Genomic DNA, 26,544 nt, shown 5'->3' on the forward strand with positions numbered 1-26,544 from the left:
CACGTTTTTTCCGCATTGTGTTGTTCCTCATCCGCCTCTTCCACCTCTCCGTTTTTTTAAATAAACGAATATAAATGAATTAATTTCGTGTATATGGCAAAATGCAGTTTTTTGTCGTTTTAAATGTTGATAAAAAAAAAAAGGGGCGTAGGTTTTATGCAGATGGATAAATGTGTATGATGCGTATGTGTGAATAAATAAATATAAATAAATGGCCCAGTGAAATTTAGAATATTTCTGGGCGTGTAAATACAGCACATTCTCACGTCTTTCATTGCCTTTAAAACTTCGTAAATTGCTCTTCATTAAAATGGCGGGCTGTGCATGAAATAAATGCGTCACGAGGTGTCATGTATTTATGTTCACATATGTGTCTATAAATGGGCACTGATATATTGGCAGGGATAAATGGGTACCGATAAATGGATACTTATAAATTTCTACTTATAAATGTGCAATTATAAATGTCTACTTATAAATGTGCAATTATAAATGTCTACTTATAAATGTGCAATTATAAATGTCTACTTATAAAGGTGCAATTATAAATGTCTACTTATAAATGTGCAATTATAAATGTCTACTTATAAACGTGTGATTATAAACGAGTACTTATATATGTGCAATTATATATGTCTTTTTTTTTTTTTAACTGTCGTGGAATATTGTGGCATAAAAAAAATATACATAACACATACATGCCATGCCCCCTTTGCCTTCTTGTAATATATTCCTGCGCGTTGTATCGCTGAACAGGCTACAAGCGCTGGGGTTGAATCTCTCTAAATGTATGAGCATCGATAAGAATATATTAAAGAAGAGTGGTAAAAAGGGGGTACAACATGTATGTATAAACTGTTATGCAATAATTTTTACTCCATTCGATTATGTAAAAAATGCGAACATTTTTTTTTTTTGTTTCTTAAATTCTCGTGCATATATAAAATGGTTCTTGTGTGCATACAGATATAAATAAATATATTTATTTCTCTGATTTGAACTTGTGGTGAACTCACTTTTGATGGCTAAATGTGACACGGCTGAACGCTGCTTGGTTGAACCATGGTTTCTAAATATAGCTTATTTTTTTTTTTTTTAATTTTATATTGTATAAATAACACTCCAGCATTGTTTCGTAGGTCTTGAATTATAGTAAACGTGTACAGTAATATGCATGTATTGCTGCATCTTCACCTTGTCGTTCCACTACGTGTGCGTATGTGTATAAATGGTGTACAGATACATAATGGGGAAGTTTTAACTTTTTTTTCTTTCTTTGTTTATTTGTTTGTTTGTTTGTCTGTTTCTTTCTTTTTTTTTTTCTCTTCCTTCTTTTTTTCTCCTCAAATCGGGCTCACATAAAATTGTATGCAAAAAAGTACTCGTGCGTATATGCTGCTCAGTTTATTCTCAAGGTGTATATGCATGCGAACTTGGTGCGTGAACTGTTGCGGCTCTTCTCTTTTTTTTTTTTTTTTATCTATACATTTTGTTGGTGCTTCACATATGCCACGGTGAACGAAGTAGGCTTAATTTTGCGAAAGGCGGCATGGATACCTATATATGCTTATATAAGCGCGGTGCGTATGCGTTGTGCATGTGTCGTGCCTGCACTGAATATGCGTGGATGTACACGAACACATGTTCAAATGCGTAACAAATAGGCTTTGTATTATTCCGTTCTCCGTGGAATCTTTTGTGCACTGTGCCCCGCATGCTCAGGGTCTGCGCTTGGCTAAGCACACTCCACATATTGGCGCAGTAAAACAATGGAACAATCCTGCACCCATACACCGATATATCTGCATTTACATAGGAAGGCCCCCTTGAACAAGCGCAAAAATTAAACAAATTCATTTAAAATTTTCTTCAGTTATGATAAAGCCCTGCCCCCTCTGAAGCCACCTCTGCCACCTCGGAAACCACCTCTACCTCCGCGGTAGCCGCCATCTCTGCCTCTGAACCCGCCTCTTCCGGACATGCCCATTCCGCCACCAGATCTGTAACCACCTCTACCAAAACCAACACCATATCCTCTACCTCTAAAGGTGTTTCTACCATCATATATTCTATCTCCAAATGGCCTATATCCACCTCGTCTTATGAACCCACCTCTGCCACCTCTAAATCCACGAAAGAATCTGGGTCTGAATCCTCTTCCTCTAAATGGTCTCGTGTTCACAATTTCTTCAGGTGACATTTCCTTCACATATTTCTCATCCAATGGTGGTTGGTAGCCTGCATCTTTCACATCTAATTGGTCTCTGGATAACAGAATGTCGATAAAAGAAACGGTTTTCTCTTGCACAACATGTTCGCTGTTGTCTTGTCCACTAACGTACTGGTCCGTTATGACGGTACTACCGCACCTGGTTATCTGATGCAATCCTTTAAATCTCCTTTTGATTATTTCTGCTAAAGTTACTGCTTTTCCGATGGCGTTTCCTGTGGCTTTTATTTTCAAGCTTTTTTTATCTTCTTCCCCTAAAATTTTGGCACCATAGTTCACATAATTGGTCATTCTTCCGGTGGAAGTGATTCTCATTTCATCTTCGTCTATTGGTTCTCTATCTTTCTTCATTTTGCTCAAGGTGTTTTATAAATTTTTTTTTATTTTTTAAATACGTTTGTATCTGTAGCTGTTTATTTTTATGTACACGCGCAAGTCTGTGCTGTACTACGCTGCGAGTGGTTAAAAGGTAAAGATGCGCGTCTCTGTATTCTTAGCTAACGATCTGTCTGTTTATCTATCTATCTGTATATGTATGTATATGTGCCTATGTATATGTACTTGTGTGCCTCTTTTTATCTGTTAAAAATGCGTCTTATTTTATTTTTTCTTTTACTTCTCTGCTTATATGGGCACTGTGCTGCTTAGTGTCTCTTTCGGTACTTAATTTCGAGTAATGCAACTGAACTGTTCTGCTGGGGGGGAGGAGAGGCCAGACATAAGTGGTCGTTCGATACAACTACGTGGACGTATACCTATATATATGCACATACATATATACATATACATACGCACCATGTACAAGTACATGCGTGCTTGTCACATGCTTTGCGCATCTTACATTGCTTACCTTTTTTTTTTCCAAATTACGCCCTGTTTTAATTTAATTTTTTAATTAATTATTTTCATATCAGCTCTCTGAATGTTTTCTGTCACAATATTCATATTCCTGTTAGAGGGGTCGAAATAGAGGGGGGAGGGACGTGAGGATTGGAAAAATAACTCTACGTTCCGTGGAGAATTTGTAGAATACTCATTTGTGCACACGGATGGCCGCTTAGAAGGGGCACTAGCAACAGGTTCACTTGGGCATACGTTGCGAAGGCCATATGCTGCTTCGCCATGGCTTCTTTTCCACACGATGTGTGCTCAGATGTAAATGCTCATGACTCATGCTCAGTTGGCCCTGCTTTCACGTCGTACGAAGCATGCATGAATGTTAGTAAATGGGCCAATTCGGGGGGATGCACACTTTTAAGCGAGAACTTCAACACATGTGGGTAACACAAAGAAAAAACCAGACAACTATTCGTGCGCGATACAAACGTAGGTGCATGTATAGACGGGTTGCGTAGCTTAATAACTGCTTCTTAACCCGGTGGGGCTATGACCCTTTGAACACGGCACTGGAACTACATGAAGATAAAGGAACTCACAAAAATAGGGAAAATATAGCCTGTGCAGATACGCATCCTTACTCAGGGACACAAAATAACAATACAGGTAGGGCAGGTATCTAGAATGGTGCAACAGTGACGAACTCAGATGCACACAAAACGGAGGCACGCTGGAATCCGACAGTGACACGTGGGGGTGGGTGGGGAATGAAATAATCACATTCTGTAAATTATACATTGCACGCAGCACATGCGGTATGGCATGCAATCCAAATGAGGCACGACATGATGCAATGGGTAACGACGACGAAGTAGCAATTTTTCCTAAAACGTTATTCTCTATTTATTATGTATATATATTTCCCCCACGTAAACTGTTCACCCAATTTTATTTAGAACTGGGAGGAGAAGAAAATGGATATAAGGCTAATCGGCCAGGCCTCGCGCAACGGCAAAGGCTCCTAAGAGGCGCGATTGGGCTAACAACTTTTCCATGTTGTACATACTTACAAAGTGCACATAAACGTGTAAACATGTATATAAAAAATGTATGCATTTATTTCACGCATGTAGGATCGTGAGGGCATAATGTTCCTTTCAACATCCTTTTTTTTACATGGGCACAATAGTGGGAACACATGAACACACAAAGGTCATCGTAGCCACATGAGAATGCAAGAACACGCAACATAACTGTTACAAACTCGGCTGAACATAAAATTCACGTTATGCTTCATTTCAGCATTTAATAAAAAGTAGGATCTTACCTTTTCTCTTCTTCAATGTTTTTTTTCCTTTTTTACATTCCTTCAAATACCATGGTTCGCTTATTTTGTTTTAACTTCCTGCTTCTACTTCTGTTTCTTTTTCTGTTTTTTTTTTTTTTTTCGCTTTTTTTTTTTTTTTTTTTTTTCCTTTTTTTTTTTTTTTTTTTTTTTTTTTTTTTTTTTTTCGCTTATTTTTATTTTTTTTTTTTTCCTTATTTTTATTTTTATATTTTTTTTTTTTGATACAAGCTATATATTTATAATTTTTTTTTTTACATCGTTTTTTTTTTTTTTCACGTTTTGGATGCCTTTCATAGGGAACTGCACGTGTACGAAAAAATATATAAACGAATATTTAATTATATGTTTATATATAATACTATGTACGCGGTGCAACGTGTAATTTTTGGGGGCAAGATGGCGTTGGGAGCAAATTAAGAGGCCTACGCATCACCTACACTTGGCGACACTTTTTCTGGTTTTATAGAGGAAGGGCATGCATCATATGTTATAGTACATGTGAGGGCATAGAATGATTAATGGTTCATACATACGTATAATACTTGGGCCGACTTTATCATAGTAAGAAAAAAGGTTCTTGAGGTAAAACAAGTAAGAGTGCACTGTGTGGAGGTTTGCACAGCCCAGCGCTCGCTTACAGGAGGATGAAGAAGAATCGCCTCGGCCATACTAGGTGCATAGCGCTGGCGCCGTGCCAAGGAATACATTTATATATATGTATATAATGACAACTTAAAGATAACTTTTATATATAAGAACAACCGGCGGTGCCCACATTGGTATAGGGCTCTTTTTGTGTACATACACAATAGAGAAAAAAAATGAAAACGAGGTTGCAAGCTTTTTTTTCTTCTTCACCCTCTACCCTCTTTGCGCAATTAATCATATCACCATCACATCGCCATCACGTCGCCCGCGTCACCCCCATCGCATTTGACCCTCTTGGGCCTTTTCAGCTTGCAATTCACGCATACCATATTAAGGAATAACCCATGACGTTCACCACTTTGGCTTAACAAAGATGTTAACTTAATTCACTAAGGAAAAACTGCAAAGTGATCTCGTATTTTTTTTTTTTTACAAAAAGGTTCTTCATCCTCATCATCACCGTCAAATGTCAAAGATTATTTTACCCCATCACTTACCATAGCGTGAGTCAATTTTTACCAACAACAACAATTAGCTATATTTTTCCCAAGTGGGAAGTTCACCTCCAGGGTGAGAAAAAAAAAAAAAAACATTCAACTCGTTTTTTTAATGAACAATTCGATGCAATGTAGGAGTTGGCTACAAATGCCTAGGCGTAGGAAAAAGAAGTTCAATAGAAGAACAGCAGAATGTATTACTTATTACTGTTGCGTATCTTTTTTATGTGTTATCACACCGATTAAAGTAGCACCTATAACGAATGAAAAAAAAAACCATCACCTAAACGGAATAGTCACACCAAACATACCTTCTTGTAGCGTGAATTCGGATAATCGAAAAACGTCTCATAGGGTTATGTATGTAGGTGTACATATCTATTCATGCGTACCTTTCGAATGGATTAACAGTGTTACATGTTATAAGGAAATTTTCCCAATTTAAGGAAAAATTTTTTTTTTCCGTTCAACCTAGGCAGACATAAAAAGGGGCACATTTCGTTTGCAGTCGCGGGGCACATGCATCCACAGCTCTTGTACCATAATTTCCTTTGTGCCAAATTCGATATTGACGTTTGGCTTTGCATCTTTTTCGCACATGACAAATTTCGGTCACCTTTCAGCCCCTGTTAAATTTAAAATTATCCATAAAACAGGTTTACGTGTATTTAACAAGTTTACCCCCGACTTGCATGTTTCTTTTTTTTTTTTTTTTACACGTATGCTGCATTCCTTCTGAGGAAAGCAGCCCCCCCTTCAAATGCGAACATTTCAAAAAAAAGGGGGGGCGGTCCTATTGATAGCGAAAAAAAAAATAAGCGAACAGCACATATCAATTGTGGGCCTATTTTTTAAAGGGGTCACAAAAAAAAACAATAAAATAAAAAAGAATAAACTTCGCTAATGGGAGGTAAATTTTTGTGGAAGCTTCTTCATTTTTTTAAATGGAACTAGTTCTTTTAAAAAAAATGTTGCAATTGTTGTACGGGGAGTAATTATTTTTTTTACTCTTCATTTTTATATACTCCTTGTGCATGTTTCTATAAACGTGCATATGATAAGATTACTCCATCTCCAATGCGAACACAAATGAGCAAAGGTGCAAGGGGGATGTGAGCTTTTAATGCGCAGATCGGAATAGTAGCAATGTCGTTTTGCTTAGATAAATCGCTGCATTTTGGCCGCTTCAGGAATTTGTTATTTCTCGCCACGCACGTGAGTATATATGCACGTATGTTATGAACGTGTTTGTGCTAATGGATGCCTCCGAGCGGGTGGTTGCTTGCCTGCGTACAAATATGTTTATATATACATATATATATTCATATATACACATATATATTTATATATACATATATAACTTCTCGCGCGTATTAATCGGCACCACGGCAACACCCGTGGAAGTTGTGCCTCGCCCGGAAAACACAAACACACACTCCGTGACGAATCGAGACATACTCAAGGCGCTCCACTGCTTACCTCAAAATGGCAAGGAAAGACTACATCTGGATTCTGTGTAAATTCTATTGTGGGAAAAAAAGGGGAGTGGTCACCAAAAAGCAAGAGGAGGAAATTTTTAAAATTCTCGAAAGTTCAAGCATGCCGCTGAACGTTATGATTAAGGAAGTATGACTGAGCTTTTATCTGTCCCAGCACAGACAGGTCTCCACACACTGCTCCACTGTGTGTCTATCACATAGCCGTATGTGCATACATACGTGGCAGTACACAAGTGCGCAAAAATCAAAATGATATCCTCCCGTGTGTTTAGAACATTGTGGCGGCCACTCACCCAGATCTGCTCCTACCTTAAAATGACCCCTTCCTGTAGGAATTCGATAGGAAAGCAACAACGCTGTATGGGAAGATATACAAAAGCTTAATTTTTTCTCGCTTCGTCGGTAAAAAAAAAAAAAAAATATATATCATACATTGAGGAAGTAGAAGTAATGCGAAAATCAACTTACCTGCGAAAGCGCTAATAACTTGCAGATTGAGCCCCCACGATTATTCACTTTCCCATTTTGTCTTCTTTCCCCCTCTTAGTCATCTTCGCAAATTTGAGGCTTCGACTTTTTATCATCCGAACTAGTAATGTGAGTACATGTGCCCGCTGGACAAATGATCAAATTAAGGAAAAAAAAAGAAAAAAAAAAAAAGCTAAAAATTTAAAGTTAAAATGCTACTTCCGCAACGACATAAAATAATCACTGCGAGTATAAGCATGGAGCATGTTGCTTCCCCCCTTTTTAGAGGTTCAAACAAGACATTTCTCTTTTGGCGCAATTTGTAACCCTGTGTGATGATTACCTGGACGTTCAAATTCTATACATTGGAGGTAGGACGCGCAGAGGGATCCTTTTAGCTGTGCTATTTCAGGAGCAATATTTATATTCGCTTCTGATGGAAGCAACATATTCACAAAAGCACCGGATGGGTAGTAGATCCAACGTGTTCACGCATAAGTGGCACCCATCTCTAAGTGGAACTTTTGTGCCTACATTGTTTTTTTATTTTATTTTTTTTTATTCTATTTTATTCTATTTTTTTTTTTCCCCTTTTTAGTAACGCTGCTCAAATGCAAGCGATTTTTGAAGAACCTGTTCATTCAGTTAAAAGTTGAGGAGAACATTTCCATGATTATGCAGTAAGCTGTTTTTCTTAAGAGGGGTTTGCGGGGTAGACCATTTTCCCCTGTTTTTTCAACCTTCATGAAAAGGTTGCTGTTATGTGTTTCTATGCCTGCCCCACATTGTGCCATCGCCTTTTTGCGCCATTTAAGGGAACTGGAGCGTTCATAGAAGCCTGTCAAGGAACAGCTTTTAAAAACCCTTTGGTAAGGAGCCCGAACGATTTTCCGCTTTTTTATTTGGCAAACCGATTAACTCATTTTGAAAGAAGCCTAATTTTGTGCTTGACACTTATGGAGGTATATGCCACATTTGTGTGGGGAAGTGTGTATCCACCGCTCCACACTTTTTTTATATGCCATTTGTACCATTTGTATCATTTTTTTTTTTTTTTTGCACAAATTTATACGGGCGCAGCTGCGTTATCCCTTTTTGACGGCATTACCCTGCCTCCCATTTTTAAAGTATTACCATTAACGCTGCTGTTCCTATTAAAGCGCAGCGGAGGGATAATTCCCCCTCTGTGAAGTTACCCATTCGTGAGAGCCTACGTATATGTAAAGATGTATTCAAATTTACATACACATGGGGTGTACCTTTTCTTTTAATTAAAAAAAGAGCTTCCAAAGTGTGAAAAAAGGTTATATACGTGTTTCGTTTTGTTTTGTTTTGTTATGTTTTTTTCTTTTTTTTTTTTTTCGTTAAACTCTTAGCTGCTTACGCAGGTGTAAAAAAAAAGAGAAAAATATAAAATAAAAAAGGTATTAAAAATTTGATTCTATACCAGCTGGGGACGTGTTGCAAAGGATGTTATACGTGAGATATAACTGAACAAATAAACAACAACATGCATATTTCTGTGTGGCCGTTTTGTCTGTTTCCTCTTTTTTTCTTGCAATTTCTGCATGTAGACATATCTATCAATTATCCTTGGACTTTCTCTTTATGTCTTTTCTCTGTTGCTGTTTGTTCTTTCTTCTTTCGGTTAGTTTAGCTCTACGTAATGTTTTATATGCCAAGTAGGATTTGTCTATCTTGGACACCTCAATGGACTCAAAGAACGGCTTAGTGTTTCTTTCCTTCTTGAATATACTACGTAATTGTTTCTTCTTTCTTAATTCTTTAACTACTTCTTTGCTCGTGTCCGCTGGTATTCCTCCAATGCCCTTTTTAGTTTTCCTATTCTTCAAGGGGATCATAACTAGGCATTCTTTATATTTCTCCAATCTTTCGATGTTTTTCTTTAATGTTTCTTCGCATCTATTTTTTCTCCTTTTATCCACACAGATTCCTATGCTCTGGGCTGCAAGGGGATTTAACTTGGCTCCCTATAGAGGTGCACAACGTGGGGAAAGTATACAAGAGGCGTAATTAGCATTAGGATAGGGGGTTAATAAAAAGGGCGTCGATAAAAGTAAAAAATTTTTAAACTCATTCATTACATGACTGTATAGAACGGGATAAAGGCAACTGGTGTGCGATGTGCACAGCAAACTATACGCATCACCATTTCGTGGTACATATAAAATACGTACCTTCAATTCCTCGAGGGTGAAACCTCTTCCAAGTCTGGATCTGAAATTGTACCTTTGAGTTGGGCACTGCACTATGGGGTGCAATTTTTCAATGGGGGTTCCTGCATTTGCCTTTCTTCTCTTTTCCCTTAACAATCTTCTTTTTTTCTTTTTTATATTTTTACTGAAATTTACTCTGACATACCTTTGCCACCATTTGTGCAGGTGAACATTTGGCAATACGTTGTTGTGTGACACCATTTTGGCAAGTTACTCGCTGAGCGGTGCGGAGGTGAAAAAAGAAAAAATGTGATGACTTGGGGGGAAAAAAAAGTGAAGCACTATGTGAAAATATTTGCTATTCTACAGGGACACTTGTGCATTCGCGAGGTGATCGCGCCGTTCTACTCTTTCTTGCCGCGTACAACGCTGCACAGGCACACATGTGCCGTTCGCAAACGTTTCATCCTTATTTATGCGCGCTCTTTTGCGCATCTCTCCATGAACAGCGCGGAAAAGGTAAATGCCGTGCTGTTATCTCTCCCCCGTGAAAAGCGCGTAATGTGTGCCTCGCTTTACATCTCTCGAAATTGAAAGGGCTTTTCGGGGACCTCGTTGCCCATTCGGCTGACTGAAACGCTCTCATTTGACGAAGCATTCGCACAGCATCCATGTAACACCCGCGGGGTACCTCATCGCACGATGGTATGCGCTTTTAATCGCTTCAACTTGGCATTGCTTTACATCTCCTCATAAAAGATTTTACCTTTACTTAAAACTGCGTCGCGGGAGAATTTAAAAACAGCAAGGGGTAGGGAACAGTTGTAGAGAAATGTACTGAGCGGTAAATAAATCGCTGGGGTTACGAAGCAACAAAATTCTGATGCCGCGAAACGATGGAAAAAAAGAAAAAAAAAATGATACCTTTCTCTGATCTTATAAAATTGCAAGAATAGTTAAAATGAAAAATATCACGCGACAATAACTATTATTCGTTTTGCACGACCATATTTTGTTCTTCACGTGTGAGTGCCGCTTCTTCCCTTAAGTGCTACAGCGCAAATGAGCGAACGAATATTTTTTGTGAACAGAATACGTATAAAAATATTGCGCAGTTTTTTGCTGCTTTCGGAAAAAGAGGGCCATGACGTTTTGCATTATACATAGCACCTTTCCATATGTACTTCTAGGCAGGGTGGGTCCCTTTTTCCTTCTTTGGAGTGATTAAAGTGGGGCGCCAAAAGGTAGCAGCGCGCGTTCCCTTCAAGAAATAATTGCCCTGTAGCGTCGCGCACAGCATTTTAATTGTATTATAATATGTTATATGTTACTGCTCCGTGTGGGGATGGCGTTATTTTTAAGGCGCACCTCATGGGCTGAACAATTATTTTTACATATGGAATGGAAAACGGTTTAAAAAAAAAAAAAAACGCGCTTGTATCAGCCTAACCAGCAAAATAAAACTGTTGTGCGTTTTCACGTACACGCCGCATACTTCATTATTTACGTGCAGCACGTGACGATACTTAAGTGATTTATATGTATATCTCGGGTTTCTGAAAAGCGTCAACGCGGTTTTTCAAATAGAAGTATAAACATATATCGCATTGCATTGTGGGAATCTCATACCGTTTTTTAACGAGCCGGGCGTAAAATATATGTACACCATTTTTGTAAGGACGTAAAAATTAAATATGCATATGCTCTTAAATTGGCATGGCTCGTCTTCTTAATATTCCCCTCTCTCGTTCTTTTAAAAAAAGCATATGTAAAAAAAAAAAAATAAATAAATAAATAAACAAACCGCAAAAGTAATTATGCAATAAATCAAATGAACAAAAAAGGGATGATACATCTATGTACCACTATTTTGAGGAGAATACAACTTTTCCTTTGAGGAGATAAAAATTTTCTTCCCTTAAATTTTGAGTTTTAACCCCCCATTAAGTCACCCTTTCACGGTAAGAAGCGCAGCCTGCAAATTAGTGACAAAGTGGCACAATTTGAAACTTACTGCGTTATTTGTCATGTTTGGTCCTAATGCCGACGTCGTGACGCACTTACGTGGCCATATGTACTCGTTATGATGTAAGCCTCTCGTGCAGCCTGCGAAACATGCGTCGTTGGTTTGCTTCTCCCAACCCCCAATGCACGATTCACCCTGTGTTAAATTTTACTTCACCTGTTTTGCCATTCCCGTTACAGAAAAAAATGACGATTAAAGTGAAGAGAGTCCAAACCTTTGGAAAAAAGGTACCACAAGGAGTGTAAAAGGAGGAAAAAAGAAAAAAGGAAAAAAAAAAAAACATAAAAGTCAACCCGAGTTGTTGCGAAACAGAGGAAATAGCCAAGGGGAGAGAGGGGCACACACCGATTTTTCGACCCATTTAGCTGCCTATACTGAGTCCCAACCTGCATATGAGAATCCCAGCTTCTGTGTACAACTCTCCCTTTGCCAATAAACTGTTTCTGCGGCACCGTTACGCTTGGCCAAATAATACCATATGGGTTAATGAAGTGGTGTCCTTTTTTCGCGCTTCATTTCAAGGTTGACAGGGTGAAGTGATATAAGCCGCCCTACATAATTGTTCATTTTTTGCCACGTCTCTACCAAGGAGGATAAGAAAAAATCGCGTAATGGATTTTCTCATCCTCTCTTCAAATTGGCCCCCCCCCTGAGCTACCCATGACAGTTGGCATAACATATCAGCACGCCAGCAATCGAGGCATTGTGCCTTGTCGTTTTGGTGTGATTTTTTCCTCCTCCGACCCCATAGATAAACCACCAGCTCCGTAGAATCTCCACATGGAATTCCTTTTTTCCCTCTGCCTATCTCTACAGAAAACATCCGTTGCCGTGGCAACCGTGACCAATGGAAAGGGTCTAATCAAATTGAACGGAAAAAATCTTGACTTAGTGGAGCCCTACATATTGAGAACTAAAGTGTACGAACCCTTATGGTTAATCGGATCAGCAAAATTAAAAAACTTGGACATTCGTATCCGAGTTAAAGGAGGTGGTCAAACCGCCCAAATTTACGCAATCAGACAAGCCATTGGAAAAGGAGTGATTTCATATTACCAGAAATATGTCGACGAATCTACGAAGAAAGAATTAAAGGATGCTTTATTAAGGTACGACAGGACGCTGCTTGTTGGAGACACAAGAAGATGTGAACCGAAGAAATTCGGTGGAAAGGGTGCTCGCGCGAGATACCAGAAATCGTACAGATAATTCTACTTCATTTTATTGTTCACTTTATGTTAATTTCTACTTTATTTTAATGTTCACTTTATTTTTTTTTCTTTTTCTTTCCTTTTTGCCTGTATGCTAATGTGTATATATTTTATTTCACCCACGTCGTAGTAACGTAACCACTTTAACCATTTCACATAAGCATTGCAATTATGCTATACAATTGAGGGGAAAAAAAATTACGTACTAGGCATGTGGGACTCATTAGTAGGGGCCACACAATTGCACATGTTCAGCAGGCTGACAGAAAAGGAAGCCCATAAACACACAAATTGCAGTGTGAAATGTGCAAAAGGTTCGATGTAGACAAAAAAAAAAATAACTTGGGAGGGAGCCCAACTTTGTTGGTAACAAATAATTGGAAGGTACACGCCCCATCGGGGGAGGGACGCATATGCCAGGTGTGGTGATGATAGCTGCCCACCACCACCACCACGGTGTTGCTACTTCTTAGCCGCACTCCGGTAAAGCTCGTACCTGCGGACACACGTGTCGAAATTATCAATAGGCAGACTCCACTGCTCGAAGTCATATCTGAGCATCTCATAAATGAGTTGAAAGAAGGAATACGTCGGAGCCCACTGCAGCACTTGGCGGGCCTTAGAAGAATCGCCATGCAAATGGAACACATCGCACTCTCGATAATATTTGGCGTCTTTTCTAATAAGCACGCGATCGTGTTGGTCGACCCCGATCTCTTGAAAGCCCGTTCCTTTCCATTTTAAAAAAATGCCAACGAAGGAAAATGAAATTTCGCAAAATTCCTTCACCGTATGTTTTTCATTTGAGCTTATGACAAAGTCGTCAGGCTCATCCTGTTGTAGCATTAGATACATAGCACGGACATAATCCTTTGCATGTCCCCAATCTCGGTAGGCAGAAAGATCCCCTAATACTATGGTGTCTTGCTTATTTTTGCAGATGTTTGCTACCCCCCTGGTAATTTTGCGAGTTACGAAGGTTTCCCCTCTCCTTGGGCTTTCATGATTAAACAGAATTCCATTCACACAGAACATTTGATACGCTTTTCTGTAACATATCGTTATGTAATGAGCATACAATTTTGCAATTGCGTAAGGGGAGACAGGATTAAATGGAGTGCATTCCTGTTGTATATCATCAGTGCAGCATCCATACAACTCCGAGGTAGAAGCATTATAAAATTTTATATTGGGTAGCTTCGAAATTTTTATTGCTTCCAGTATGCGTAAGGTTCCTACTGCCGTGGTTTCGGCTGTGTAGACGGGCAATTCGAAACTAACCTTTACATGGCTCTGTGCAGCTAAGTTATAAATTTCTGTAGGTTTTATTTCCCTTATCAAATTGCAGATACTGCTGCTGTCTAGGACATCACCATAATGCAAATGGAGCTGATCAAAAATGTGATCTATCCTTTTGGTGTTAAATGAGCTGCACCTGCGAATGACCCCATGTACGATGTACCCCTTCTCCAGCAGCAGCTCGCTCAGGTACGAGCCATCCTGCCCGGTGATGCCGAAGATGAGCGCGACGTTCATTCGGGGGGTCAGACGGTGCAGAGGCGGTACAGGGGAAGCGCAGAGGCGGCACAGGGGCAACACGGGGACAGCGCACAGACGGAAAAATTGCGGCAAACCTTTTCTGTGTCGCGGACCGCCCCTAATGGCAAACGTTTTGTTTATAAAAAGCTGAAAAGGTGCGGGCAAAATCACACGCGGGGAACAGCAGACGCAGAACGAACACTTGCTAATTTTTCACTTCTGCAAAGGGGCTCTCTTATTTGTCTAAACTGCCCATCATCCTATACATAACGCATGGTGTACACCTATGAATGGACAACAAAAAGTGAAGCACGAAAAAATTGTTATTCCGATGAATAAAGGAAATGATCTTTTGTGCCTCCTATTTTTTTTTTCTTCAATTTTTCTTGCACTACATAACTAAACAGACGCTTCTCATAGATGTTTCTTCTATCTTGCGATGCCTGGGCAAATGTTCCTTCCGCAGTAGGCAGGAACAATGAGAACAAAAGTGTATCCAAATAAGTGTGCAAAGGGGCGGCTGGGACAGGAATATTTCATGGCAAAAGCAAGCATGCAACTAAGCACAAAAAAAAAAACAAAAAAAAGAAAAAATAACAACAAAAAAAAGAAAAAGAAAAAAAAACAATATATATTTATTTATATACATATCTGCATCCAGCCACACTGCCGTTTTATCGAGCGACGTACGAACCTATCGTTCCTCCTTCGACCTTGTTCCTCGCTTCAGGAAATGCCTCTTCCAGCTGCACGCTTGAACGGGAAGAAGCTATTCGCCATTTTATTTTATTTTTTTCTTTTTCCTATTCATTCGTGTCATTCATTTTTTCTTCTTTCAACCCCTCCGAAGTGACAATTAGATAGAGAGCAATTCTTCCAAAGCGCTCTGCGGAATGTTTTTTTTTTTTTTCGTTGCAGCAGCAACAGTTAGACTAACTTTTTTTACCATTGACTTGTTTTTTTATTTGTCCTTGTTTTGAGGGAGGTTCCCACTTTGAGGAGTTTTCCCATTTTTGAGGCGTTCCTTTTTTTTTGTTTTTTTCCTCTCCTTCTGCCTTCCTTGTCGCCCCCCACGTGCTACACTATGGTATAACATGTTCGTTGTATTCCTTCTTTCCCTCCTGACATGGTGTTACGTTCATCGCTGCAAAGGTTTACAAATCAGTAAATATAAAAATCAAAGTTCCTTTTTAAACAATTTGCATGCAGCGAATGTCGCGCGTGATTATCATGTCTACCATTTGAAGAGGGAAACATTCGGGGGCAGGGGACCACTGCGCGTTGGGGGTGAGAGGCGGGGTCAAGCCCTGCTAGGTGGGCGCAGCAAGAGAGCGAAGTATGGGCATGAAGAGGATGCAGTAGCAGACGACGAAGACGATGTAGAAGAAGACGACGAAGACGATGCAGTAGCAGACGACGAAGACGATGTAGAAGAAGACGACAAAGATGATGCAGTAGAAGATGAACAAACGGACGACATAGCCCGCGAGGAGCGCCTTGCGGCGTACGAGAAACTCCTGAACGCGGAGGGAGACGAAGAGGACCGGATGCTGTCTCCGAAATATAACATGAACATCTACAACGTGCTGGAGAAACACTACGAGGAGAAGGAAGAAAACAAAGTGATCCTAACCGTCCACAATTTGAACTACGAAATTAGTAGCAAGAAACTTATAACCAATTTGAATTTTCAGCTGCACAAATCGGAGTGTGTCGGACTTATAGGCAACAATGGCTGTGGAAAAACGTCACTCTTAAACCTAATTTTTGACCATTCAGATAACAGCAACAAAAGTGTAATGATAAATAACAAAGTTTCCAACGAAGGGGTGACAAATTTTACCCTAACGGAGGAGAACATGCACGCCATGGTGAAGAAAAATAAATTCGACTTTCTTTACAAAATTTTGCACCACATGAGAAGGAATTCTCTCGAGTTGTCCCAACTTTCATCGATTATAAAAAATAGAGATGTGTCCTATTTTGAGAAGAGCAATAAGAAAAAAAGAGGCAACGACAATGATCTTTTTTTTAAAAACGGCATCTTTTATTTCAAGCAGAATATTCACCTTCTGGAAAAGAACAATTTGACGGTGTTTGAAAAGGTACTAAACTTTTATCAACCCATTTTAGACAAATATGAGGTGTTAAATTATATCGAAAGGGAGATCAGTCGGTACAGAAATTTGGACGCTGTCCAAAGGTTTGCTGTGGGGGATGATGGCGAAAGGTCCAATCGATGTGTCACTGGGAGGGGTACTGAGAAATATCCTGCGGATGATAGCCCAAATGGGAAAGAGATCTCTCTAAGGCCAGGGAGCCACATCACGAAAAATAACGTTAACAGTATCGACTCCGTAGAAACGAAAGCGAGGAGACTATCGACCAACGAGCAGGCGGAACCCTTCGAGCAGTCCAAACTTTTCCAAATGGTACTAAAACTGTACATACACGAAAAGGAGAATGTCTTCAAAGAGATAAACCAAGTAAAAATGAATTTCCATAAATACCTCAACATTTTGAATTTAAAAAATTTGCTTCATATAAAACTGAGCAATTTGAGCAACGGCTACATTATCCGAGTGTACCTCCTACTGCTTCTCCTGAGCAATGCCAAACTTCTGCTAATAGACGAAATAAATAACAACCTGGACATATTTAACATCTTCTTCGTTATGAACATTTTTCACTATTCTCTCAAGTATAAAGAAATCGGCATCGTTTTGGCTAGCCATGATTTCTTCCTAGTGAGCAAATTGTGCAATCGAATTTTAGATTTTAACAAAATTTATGGACATGACATCGATTTTAACAACATGGCATTATTAAAAAGGATAAGCCGAAGTGGACATCAAGCTATTCACTCTGATGTTGCACATGAACTACAGAGAAAAAATGAACACAATTCGAACATTACCTTTTTTAAAGGAAATTACACACAATACTTACACAGTATGAAGATACTCTTTGACAATAGGAGGAAAAAAAAAGAAGAATTGAAAAAAATTATGGACCAACTAAGTGCTGCCATAGATCAAGTCAAGAAAAAAAAAAAAAACGAATTCATGCATCAATCTTTAAGAAGAAAAGAAGAAGAATTTAAATTATATCAAAATGTGTACTCTACTCTTTTTGATAGCACGCTCAATTATCAGTACATGTACTATAATTTGATATATAGCAGGAAGAGTGAGAAGGGGACGGGAAAGAGGGTCCCCAGTGAGGGCGGAGTAGAAGAGGGAAGGGAAAATCACGGCCGCATGTCACGTGACACTGCTGAGGGGAATTCCAATGGTGAAAACATCGAAGAGAAATCCGCTGAGCATACCGCTCCCTACGCCGATGAGTGCACCACACAAGAGGAAGAAGGCGTGGAATCCTTCGTCTACAACAAAATGAAGGACATAGAAGGGAACATGAATAAGAACATCCTCATCGATATGAGCAAAAAAATAAAAAACAACGAGCTGATAGAAACAGGCGAAAGGTACGCAAAGAATAACATCTCACTCTACGAATTCGACAACTTCTCCTTCTACTTTTGGGATAGAAAAAAAAAAAAAAAAAAATACATCTTTAAAAACCTCAATCTAACAATAAACAGCGGAGAAAATGTTCTCCTCTTGGGAAAAAATGGAATTGGAAAATCCACCCTTTTTAAGATATTGACGAATAGGTACAACTTTCAGATGCGGTCGGAAGCAGGTAGACATAGAAGAAGCGCATATGCCTACGGAGATAGCGAGGATGAGGAGGAATATCCAGAGGGAGATGCCTACCTGCATGGTGGAGAACCAAGCAACAGGGCAAGTCCAACAAAAGACAAAATGGAAAACTTCGAAGGCACCATACACTGCAACTTCGACAACGTTCTCTTGACCTACTTTGAGCAAAATATGATTAAAAAATTGAACCTAGAAATCAACGAATATTTTAGGTACCTAATTGAGAAAGTGAATTACAAAGGAGTTCACTTCGACGACGGTATGGATGTGGACCGCGTAGACGATGTCGCTATGGAAAATTATGACGGGGGGGATTTTGACAATGCCATTTCTATCTCCCCCTCCAAGGAGCACTTCTTTTTCTACGTTCTAAACAAAACCAAGCCGTTCTGCAACGAACAGGACGTGACCAACATTCAGGAGAAAATAAAAGCCCTGCTTAAAATATTCTACATCGATAGCTCCACATGCATGAAAGATAAAAGTGGAGGGGAAAAAGTACGAATACTATTCCTTTCGTTATTTTTAAAAAAATCAAATTTGCTTCTCCTCGACGAAATAAATAACAATTTAGATATTTACTTAAAAAATCTTCTCTTAAATTTTCTAAATTATATTTATCAAGGCAATTACATTTTGACAACTCACGATTTTTACATGATCAAAAATTTAACTAATGTCCACAAAGTTGTCTACATATTTGATTACCAGAATGTCTTTACCTTTTACAATGTGCAGGATTTTATACAGAACTTTTATCACTTCATTTTGCATTCCTTTGACACGCTCCACATGGTTAACCCGCGCGAGAGCAGAGCGCTCAGAGGGGGTAACCATCCAGCCGACCAGCATGGACATAAGCGTCCGCAGCATCCGCAGCAACAGAATCCGCAGCAGCAGCTAATCCATTATCCCCAACGCAGCAGGGCTGTTTGTGGTACTGCTCAGAACGACACCGCGAACAACTCCCTCCATAACGAACGTGAGAAAGGCCACCCATATGCAGACGCACAGGAAGAGGAAAAAAATCAAAATCAAGAAAATTATGACCAAATAGTGTACGATAATTACGACTATAAAATTTTGCAGTTCTTAGAAACGCAATATGCAAAGGATAGGAATGAAAGAGAAAATATTGAACAAATAACTGATCAGGAGGAGGGAGACATTTTCGAAAAGAAAAAAGTCAATAAGAAAAATTTTGGAGGCAAAGGTTCCTCCGGGAAAATAAAAATAAAGAATTGGAAGCGCTGGAAAAGGTGAACTGCAGCCCCATTCAAATTAGCTAACATGGGTAGAAGCTTTTCTATATAGAGACGTACGCACACAAGCACAATTAATGAGAATAATGAGGGCCACCCTGATTGCTCAGAAACGTCACTATGTTGGGTAACACACATGCAGAGTAGCATCGTTGGGGGGATATTCACTGGGGGATGCGTCCACATTTTTTTCGCGGCTACCCGACGATTGAAGCAGTTCCGCGAAGTAGACAGCCAAATTATCATGGTATCATAAGCAGAGCGGTTTCACAGAACGGTTCCACAGAACGGTTCCAGAGAGCAGTTCCCCAGAGGACCCAAACGCGCATCGTACTGCCAAACGTATTCATCACCTCATACATCCAAAGGAGCATATAAGTGTACGTCTTTTCCTCGTGGTAAGGGGAAAGTTGAATACAAGTCCTAAAACCTATGCCCTCATTTATGCACCTACTTGGGGGGCAACGTTACGAAGACGCCTTCTGGAATTTCGGGGCAGTTCTTCATTATGACTTCGACAATGTTATGTTCTACATTTCCCTGAGAGGAGGATAAGGGAAGAATTGATAAAAATTGAACCACGTGGGGGTACGCTTCACACAACAATTGGGCACATCAGTGGAAAAAAAGGGCACATATATGCCGAACACCTGAATGCATTTATGCACGTACGCATTATTCACGCGCAAGAAGAGAGATGACATACCTGTATGTCTATCTGGTCAGGGGCCCCATTTGTCCCCTTGATAACCGACGCCCCGCACGCATAGAAGCGCGAAAATATTTTTGCCATTTTGTCCAATTTGACATACGTATGTAACCCCACGACAACGATAACAACTTTTTTTCGTGCCCGCGTGATCTTTTGTATGGTAATTTTTTCAGTCGTCTAAAGGGGAAGAAAAACAGGAGGGGTGGAAATGGGAGAGGATATGAAGTGCCCTGCGTAGTTGCCAGCACTGACGCCGAAAGAAGCAGCTACAACAGCAGCAGGTACGATGAAGGAAACACTGTCCACTACATGCAGTCATATGGGAAATAAATATACAACAGTGCGTTGTACGTCACTTTGCACGCCACTCTTCACACGCTGCTTCGCCCGTGGCTGCTGGTGTTTGTATTACATTCTGCGGGGTCTTCTTCGACTGTCGCATGTTGCTCATTTCCCCGTCTCCCTTTACAATGTCATAGTTGTACTTCTCCTTGTTCTCCTCCTTGCACTGACTGAAGGAGTTTCCGTACTCGCAGTATTCGTAGGGCATGCCGCAAACTGCATATGGAGAAAGCGAAAGAAAAAAAAGGAAAATTTTAATTTTTCGGGTCCCCTTATAGGGGGAAAAAAAGAAGACGCAAAAATGTACCTTACAGCTAATACATATGGGAGGCGCAGCTGGGCATGTCTTTACACCCCTGTTTGGGCATTCACGTGCACGCAGGGCACACCTTTACAGTAATCCACGAGGACGGGCTCATATTTCGTTTCCTTATTTCTCAGGGGACTTTCTGACAGAGCGTTGTGATCCTCCTCATTATTTTCATTTAAATTATTCGAAACGTCATTTGCATTTTCGTCATCTCGAGTAGTGTCGCCATTTTTCTGTTCATCCTTGGAGTCATTACTTTTAACTTTGCTATTATTCTCTACGACGTTTTTATTACCTGCACCTTTCGTGCCTTGCTTCTTTCGCTTTTTTTCTTCCTTCTTATCTTTCATTTTTAAGTATCTGAGCTTTCTTTGGGATATTTTTTCCTGTCCAGATTCTTCTCCTTCCTGTTCTTCTTCCTCGGCGTCTGACTTTATTTTCATTTTTTCGAATTCGCTTTGGAGTTCCTCCATTTTGTGCAAAGGGATTGAGCGATAGGTTTGGCGATCTGTGGGCGGGTCACTTTGTTTTCTGAGTGGCCAGTTGCTCGTTGCTAAATCGACGGGAGGGAATCTCGTTTTGTTCTGGTCGTCCCCTTACGCACAGACCTGTAACGCTACGTTTACGACCCGGAAGAGAGTTACCAAAAGGAGCAGCTTACTGTTAAGAGCAAATTGATTAATCACTTTACGATGTCCCTCTGGAAAAAACAGAGGCAGTTAAAATGTTCCGTTCATCATTAAACTGAAACTTCAAGCAAAAGACATGGGTGCTATTTGCACGTGGATACATGGGGGGGGATTAAGCGTGTTCATAACTGGGCAATAATAAGCGTACAGTGCGGCGTGGGCTATGTGGCAACCCCCTATCTATGGAACTGTTTGGTATGGTTCATATGCGTATTCCATCCTTCCATGGAGGTCACGTAGGCTCATTAAGGTATCCTATTCAGTTTGTTTCGCGACTTGGTATGTTTATCTGACAATTGGAACGTTTTCATGGGTCGCTCCACCGATGTTTCTTCTTTCGGCATATGTGTCCGCTGCGACGAAGGTGACATGGTTACAATGTATCTATATAAACGCACAAATTATATGTATACTTTTTTTTTTTCTTTCTTTCTTATGGAGAACGCAATGTTCCTCCTTTTTCACGTATGCTTGGAACGGCAGATGTATAAACATAGTAGGGAGCTGCATAAAAGTGAACACCCCAGGGGGGTGTTAGATTTCTGAACTCGTGTTATGGAGATCCGTGCGATTGACTCATCTTACTTTTTAATTTGGCGAAAGCAGTTTCGTTAAATTTTTACTCAGAAAAAGCGGCGCATTCTCGCAGTCCCCATTATTTGCAAAGAGCTCAGTTGCTCAATTGTGTACAAAGCGTAAGATTACATTTGTATGCTTTTTTTTTTCTTTCTTTTTTTTTTTTTTTTTTTTCTCTTTTTTTTTCCAATTTTATACAGACAGGAACAAAAGCTTTTAACTGAGCTGAAGAAGTTCCATTTTTTTATGCTCAGGATTTTATCTAAGCCCAATTTTTTTTTCAGCGCAAAAGCACCACTGGGGGCAAATTATTCGTCATGTTAAAAGGGTGCCCTTACTAAAGAGGAAGCTCCCCCAAAAGTGCGCACATAAGTAATACAATTGCTGCCTCCTTATAACATGTCCCACATCTTTTTTTTCCCTTCCACTTTATCCATATGCGGCACCCTGCGGGTCAAAACATATCTGCTTTCGACCCTGTGGATAATCCTACAGGAGTTTCAAAAAAATGAAAAAAATGAAAAACATTAGAAAAAAAAAAAAAAAGTACGGTGTAATATATGACAATTTTAACGATGCGCTAGTAACATATATTTTTTGAATAACCTTGAAATTTTACAAAGAAAGAAATTATTTTCAGGACAAAATTTCTATACGTAAATAAATGTAAGATTATAAATATAGGATTTATAGCACTTGTTGACATTCGTAAGGAAGGATGAAAATAACTTTATTTTTTCTTGATTTTTCTTATTTAATTAGTATTTTTTATTTCTTGTGTTAAATCCCCCTGTAAGCATTATTTCTATATGGTGAACTTTTCTGAGAAGAAAAAAAGAAAAGTCCAAAGTTCTTATCAGTAACGCATAAGTACGTAAAGCTGCGCTGACATTTTGTGAGACCCCTTTCTTCAGTAAATTCTCCAAAGATTAAAATAATATAACGTATGCAAATAAGCCAGGACATATGGGACGAGCACAGTGTGCACATGAAGATGAATTTATTTAGCCCAACGTAAATTATCTTAACATGTCGGACCTCGTTTTCCTGCAAGGAAAGAATATTAACCCAACCCTTTACTCCCTTTTTTCCGCTTTGAAATTTATAAAATTGTATAACCCCCTGGTAATAGTTCTTTTCCACTTTGTACTTCTGTCCTATGCGAAAACGTACAACAAGAAAATAATTAAGCTGGCCTTTTCCCTCACGTACCTTTGCGCGTACATGAGTATGTATGTCTTTGTTCGGCCTGACTTGACCAAGTTTCGAACGCTTAATGGCTACATAACCAAACAAATACAGATTAAGTAACTCACGGCGGGAGGGGGAGGGCGCACTGACGTTAAAGAAATCTCCACAAGGCTCATGCACCTATATGTGCACGCCCTCATATGTAGAAATAATTTGCTTGTCACGAATTAAGAAGTTATAAACCCCTCCCCTTGAAGGCTGCTTATCCCCCTGAAAGGTGCTTCCCCCCCTTAAGGCTGCTTCTCCTCCAAACGCAGCCTCACCCCCACGCACAAGATGAAATTTGAAGAATGCCTACAGCTGTTAGGAGAAAAATTTCCACATGTTGATCCAAAACGGATTGAAGACAAAACAAAGTTGTATTTGATTCGCAAGGCAGAAACATGCCATTCGGAAGAGGAAGAAAATTTCCAAATAGATGATAAGTCGGTGGAGGAATTGATCAGGATTTTTTATGCAGAGGGTGGGGAAAGAAAAGACCATGTGGGATCCCCCCCAGATAAGATGCACATGGAAGATGCTGCCCATAGCAGAGAGGGCGATAAAAAAGAGCAGCATAATTCTTCGAGGCATAATGCAGAAAGTTCACCATCGAGATTGGAAGTAGGCGTGAAAAAGGATCAGTCAATCGATGTAGCACATGAAAGACCGCACCCCAGTAAGGTAGGACTCGCGGGAAAGGACAAAAATGCTGCAAAAGATTCAACACGCTCAGACCGAGCCCGTGACCCAGGAATTCTACACATTGATAAGGTTAGCGGTAGAGGAAAGGATAAGTTTGTGAGGGAAACCCCTGAAGGAAGTAGCAATGAGCTAAAGAAAACAGGAACAGACGGAAAGAAGAGGGCGGAGAACGGCTCGGGGGTTGATACCACGCGGGGAGCAGGCAGTATCACAAATAGTCAGAAAGATGGGAGGGGGAACAATAATAAAAAGGGGGCATCAAATAAGGAGAACAATGGGGCATCAAATAAGGAGAACAATGGGGCAGCAAATGAGGAGAACAATTGGAAGCAACGTTGTAACTCCAAGGGAGCCTCAAATAGCCGCACGGTCGAAGCGGAAAAGAGAGAAGATGCCTTAACGAACGAAGCACAGAAAGAGAAGATCGCTGGGATGTGTGCGGCGGAAAATAGTGGTGGTGCGGGAGACCTCTTCATGGGCGAGGCCGAAGGAGTAGGGAAGAACATTTCCGAAAAGGTCAACGCATTGGAAACACCCAACTCGGCCGACGCGCCGAGCACCACGCTGTTCGAAGTCCTCTTCCGAAAGTCCCTCCTAGAAAACGATAACATAAAACGGAACATATCATCGAAAAACTTCTACATAATAGGAGAAGACATGCTAATCAACATCACAATCATCCTGGACCGACTCATATCGGAGCTGATTAGTCATTATAGAGTAAAAAAAGTGGTCCCAAGCGAACAGGAACAGCATTTCGAAAATTTTTTCAATGTTCTATACAAATTATTGAGCAATATAAGTTACAATTCCAAGGAGGAAAAATATAAAATTATAAAATTCAGTAACAGTCAAATTAAAACGTCTTTTTTAACAAATTTTGAAATTTTTAATTTAACAAAATTGTTATTTGAGATATTAAATTTTAATACGAGTAGTTACGGGGTGGGTATTTCCCTTCCGAGTGAAGACCCCAATGCAAGGCCCGAACAAATGGGAGAAGATATTATCGCATCATCACCTTACTATGTAGATATGATCTGGAAATTTGAAGATCCCTTTACCGACAAAGAGTCCATACTGTTCGAATTTGTCCTGACTTCGATCAATATAATCATGATTATGATAAATAAGAAAGTCCCACGCATCCGAATGAGTAACGAAAAAATATTTCCATCGGATGGAAAAGTAAAAATAGAACAGAGAGTATCACAAGAAAGTGAAATTTCGAAAAAGTCCTTTGAAGACCCGAAGAAGTATCTGGAAAAATTATCAAATAATATTTCCCCCATAAATAACAAACTGCTAATTATTCATCAGAAGAATAAACAAGAGCAGCAGGCCTTGAGTGACATTCGTAAATTGCACAATGAGAAATATGCGGTACATAAAAATTATGCAAACGGCACTGTTTCATCATCTGGAAAAAACTCACATGGCGCATCCAGCCGGAATAACACATCTACAGTGGGAAGGATGTGCAGTTTAAATGGGAAAAAAAAAAATTATTCTGCGGATAATTGTTATTGTACTGACAATGAATTGGGGGATAAAAATAGCATAAAGAAAAGCACCAAAAAGATAAAGCATTTCTTCAAAAATCTATTTAAAAAAGGGTGACACATTCACCCGTTTATTGCAACTGAATGTTTTTCACCAAGTGCCATGCCTTTTTCTTTTTTTTGTATGCACAATAGTGTACGTACCGACAGACAATATCTCTGCATTTATTGCATGTGGGCAAAATGTGGATTTCCCTTTTTAGGAAGTTGCAGTTGCGTTTTTAACTTCAAATGGAGTAATTACGTACATGTCGTACTTTCCTGTTTTTTTTTTTTTGTTTGTATATGCTTATGATTTTTCCTATTTATCCAACTACATTTCCGCCTATCTTTATGGCTGTCCGAGGAATGGGTCCTTAAGCAGACCTCTTTATATGGTCTCCTCTTCTGTCTCCCTATCCTCAAACCTTTTCAACTTTCTTCGCACGTCCAATTTATCATAACACGGCGACAATTGCGTAAAGAAAAGGAAAAAGTTCTTTCAACCGTAGGGAGCACTGTCGGCGATGAGTGTTTAATGGCACAGAGGTCGTTCGAAACAAACATATAGACGCATGCGTGTACAAATGTGCAAAGACGTATATTTCGAAGGTGGAAACGGGGATGACCGCTTCTCCGGGGTGATCTCCCCCGCCTGAGAAATCCTATCACGGCCGCGCCCCTCTACCCGCAATAGCACAGTGACGTTAATCTATTCAGTAGTTTTGACCCAAGGAATAAGTGGCGTTACTCCGCTGTGATGTTGCTTAAATGAGTGAACCAGAAGTAGGGGAAACGGAAAAACAAAAGCAAAACCACGCTGCAAAGGTAAGACTGCGCATGTGATCCATTAGGATGCCTACATACATGCATACAGATGGTTTACAATGTTTTCACAATCGATTAGGCAATTCTTAATTTGTTACATTCTCCATCGCGCATGCTAAGAGGACCGCCGGGCTGGCCCATTTT

The 26,544-nt window shown here is 39.7% G+C and overlaps 9 protein-coding genes across 9 annotated transcripts; 5 read left to right on the forward strand and 4 right to left on the reverse strand.

Annotated features, from left to right (window-relative positions):
* Positions 1 to 1,873: 1,873 nt before the first annotated feature.
* On the reverse strand, positions 1,874 to 2,581 carry C922_00629 (hypothetical protein; the record flags this gene model as incomplete). Its single annotated transcript, XM_008816242.1, has 1 exon — positions 1,874 to 2,581. The coding sequence occupies one exon, from the start codon at positions 2,579 to 2,581 to the stop codon at positions 1,874 to 1,876; it is 708 nt and encodes a 235-aa protein (XP_008814464.1).
* A 4,464-nt stretch (positions 2,582 to 7,045) lies between these two features.
* Positions 7,046 to 8,211, forward strand: C922_00630 (hypothetical protein; the record flags this gene model as incomplete). The annotated part of the gene is made up of 5 exons (XM_008816243.1): positions 7,046 to 7,186; positions 7,392 to 7,461; positions 7,607 to 7,656; positions 7,814 to 7,898; positions 8,126 to 8,211. 5 exons carry the CDS (start codon positions 7,046 to 7,048, stop codon positions 8,209 to 8,211), a joined length of 432 nt encoding a protein of 143 aa, XP_008814465.1.
* An 899-nt stretch (positions 8,212 to 9,110) lies between these two features.
* On the reverse strand, positions 9,111 to 9,965 carry C922_00631 (50S ribosomal protein L13e; the record flags this gene model as incomplete). Its single annotated transcript, XM_008816244.1, has 2 exons — positions 9,111 to 9,518; positions 9,726 to 9,965. 2 exons carry the CDS (start codon positions 9,963 to 9,965, stop codon positions 9,111 to 9,113), a joined length of 648 nt encoding a protein of 215 aa, XP_008814466.1.
* Positions 9,966 to 12,510: 2,545 nt separating this feature from the next.
* Positions 12,511 to 12,939, forward strand: C922_00632 (30S ribosomal protein S9; the record flags this gene model as incomplete). Its single annotated transcript, XM_008816245.1, has 1 exon — positions 12,511 to 12,939. One exon carries the CDS (start codon positions 12,511 to 12,513, stop codon positions 12,937 to 12,939), a length of 429 nt encoding a protein of 142 aa, XP_008814467.1.
* Positions 12,940 to 13,403: 464 nt separating this feature from the next.
* On the reverse strand, positions 13,404 to 14,477 carry C922_00633 (GDPmannose 4,6-dehydratase; the record flags this gene model as incomplete). Its single annotated transcript, XM_008816246.1, has 1 exon — positions 13,404 to 14,477. The coding sequence occupies one exon, from the start codon at positions 14,475 to 14,477 to the stop codon at positions 13,404 to 13,406; it is 1,074 nt and encodes a 357-aa protein (XP_008814468.1).
* A 1,097-nt stretch (positions 14,478 to 15,574) lies between these two features.
* On the forward strand, positions 15,575 to 19,468 carry C922_00634 (hypothetical protein; the record flags this gene model as incomplete). The annotated part of the gene is made up of 1 exon (XM_008816247.1): positions 15,575 to 19,468. The coding sequence occupies one exon, from the start codon at positions 15,575 to 15,577 to the stop codon at positions 19,466 to 19,468; it is 3,894 nt and encodes a 1,297-aa protein (XP_008814469.1).
* A 449-nt stretch (positions 19,469 to 19,917) lies between these two features.
* C922_00635 (hypothetical protein) lies at positions 19,918 to 21,304 on the reverse strand (the record flags this gene model as incomplete). Its single annotated transcript, XM_008816248.1, has 4 exons — positions 19,918 to 20,007; positions 20,174 to 20,356; positions 20,592 to 20,737; positions 20,911 to 21,304. The coding sequence occupies 4 exons, from the start codon at positions 21,302 to 21,304 to the stop codon at positions 19,918 to 19,920; spliced, it is 813 nt and encodes a 270-aa protein (XP_008814470.1).
* Positions 21,305 to 23,125: 1,821 nt separating this feature from the next.
* On the forward strand, positions 23,126 to 23,407 carry C922_00636 (hypothetical protein; the record flags this gene model as incomplete). The annotated part of the gene is made up of 1 exon (XM_008816249.1): positions 23,126 to 23,407. The coding sequence occupies one exon, from the start codon at positions 23,126 to 23,128 to the stop codon at positions 23,405 to 23,407; it is 282 nt and encodes a 93-aa protein (XP_008814471.1).
* Positions 23,408 to 23,623: 216 nt separating this feature from the next.
* C922_00637 (hypothetical protein) lies at positions 23,624 to 25,651 on the forward strand (the record flags this gene model as incomplete). Its single annotated transcript, XM_008816250.1, has 1 exon — positions 23,624 to 25,651. One exon carries the CDS (start codon positions 23,624 to 23,626, stop codon positions 25,649 to 25,651), a length of 2,028 nt encoding a protein of 675 aa, XP_008814472.1.
* Between the last annotated feature and the right edge of the window lie 893 nt (positions 25,652 to 26,544).

This window comes from Plasmodium inui (assembly GCF_000524495.1).
Source record: "Plasmodium inui San Antonio 1 unplaced genomic scaffold supercont1.2, whole genome shotgun sequence".
Taxonomy (NCBI): Eukaryota; Apicomplexa; class Aconoidasida; order Haemosporida; family Plasmodiidae; genus Plasmodium; species Plasmodium inui.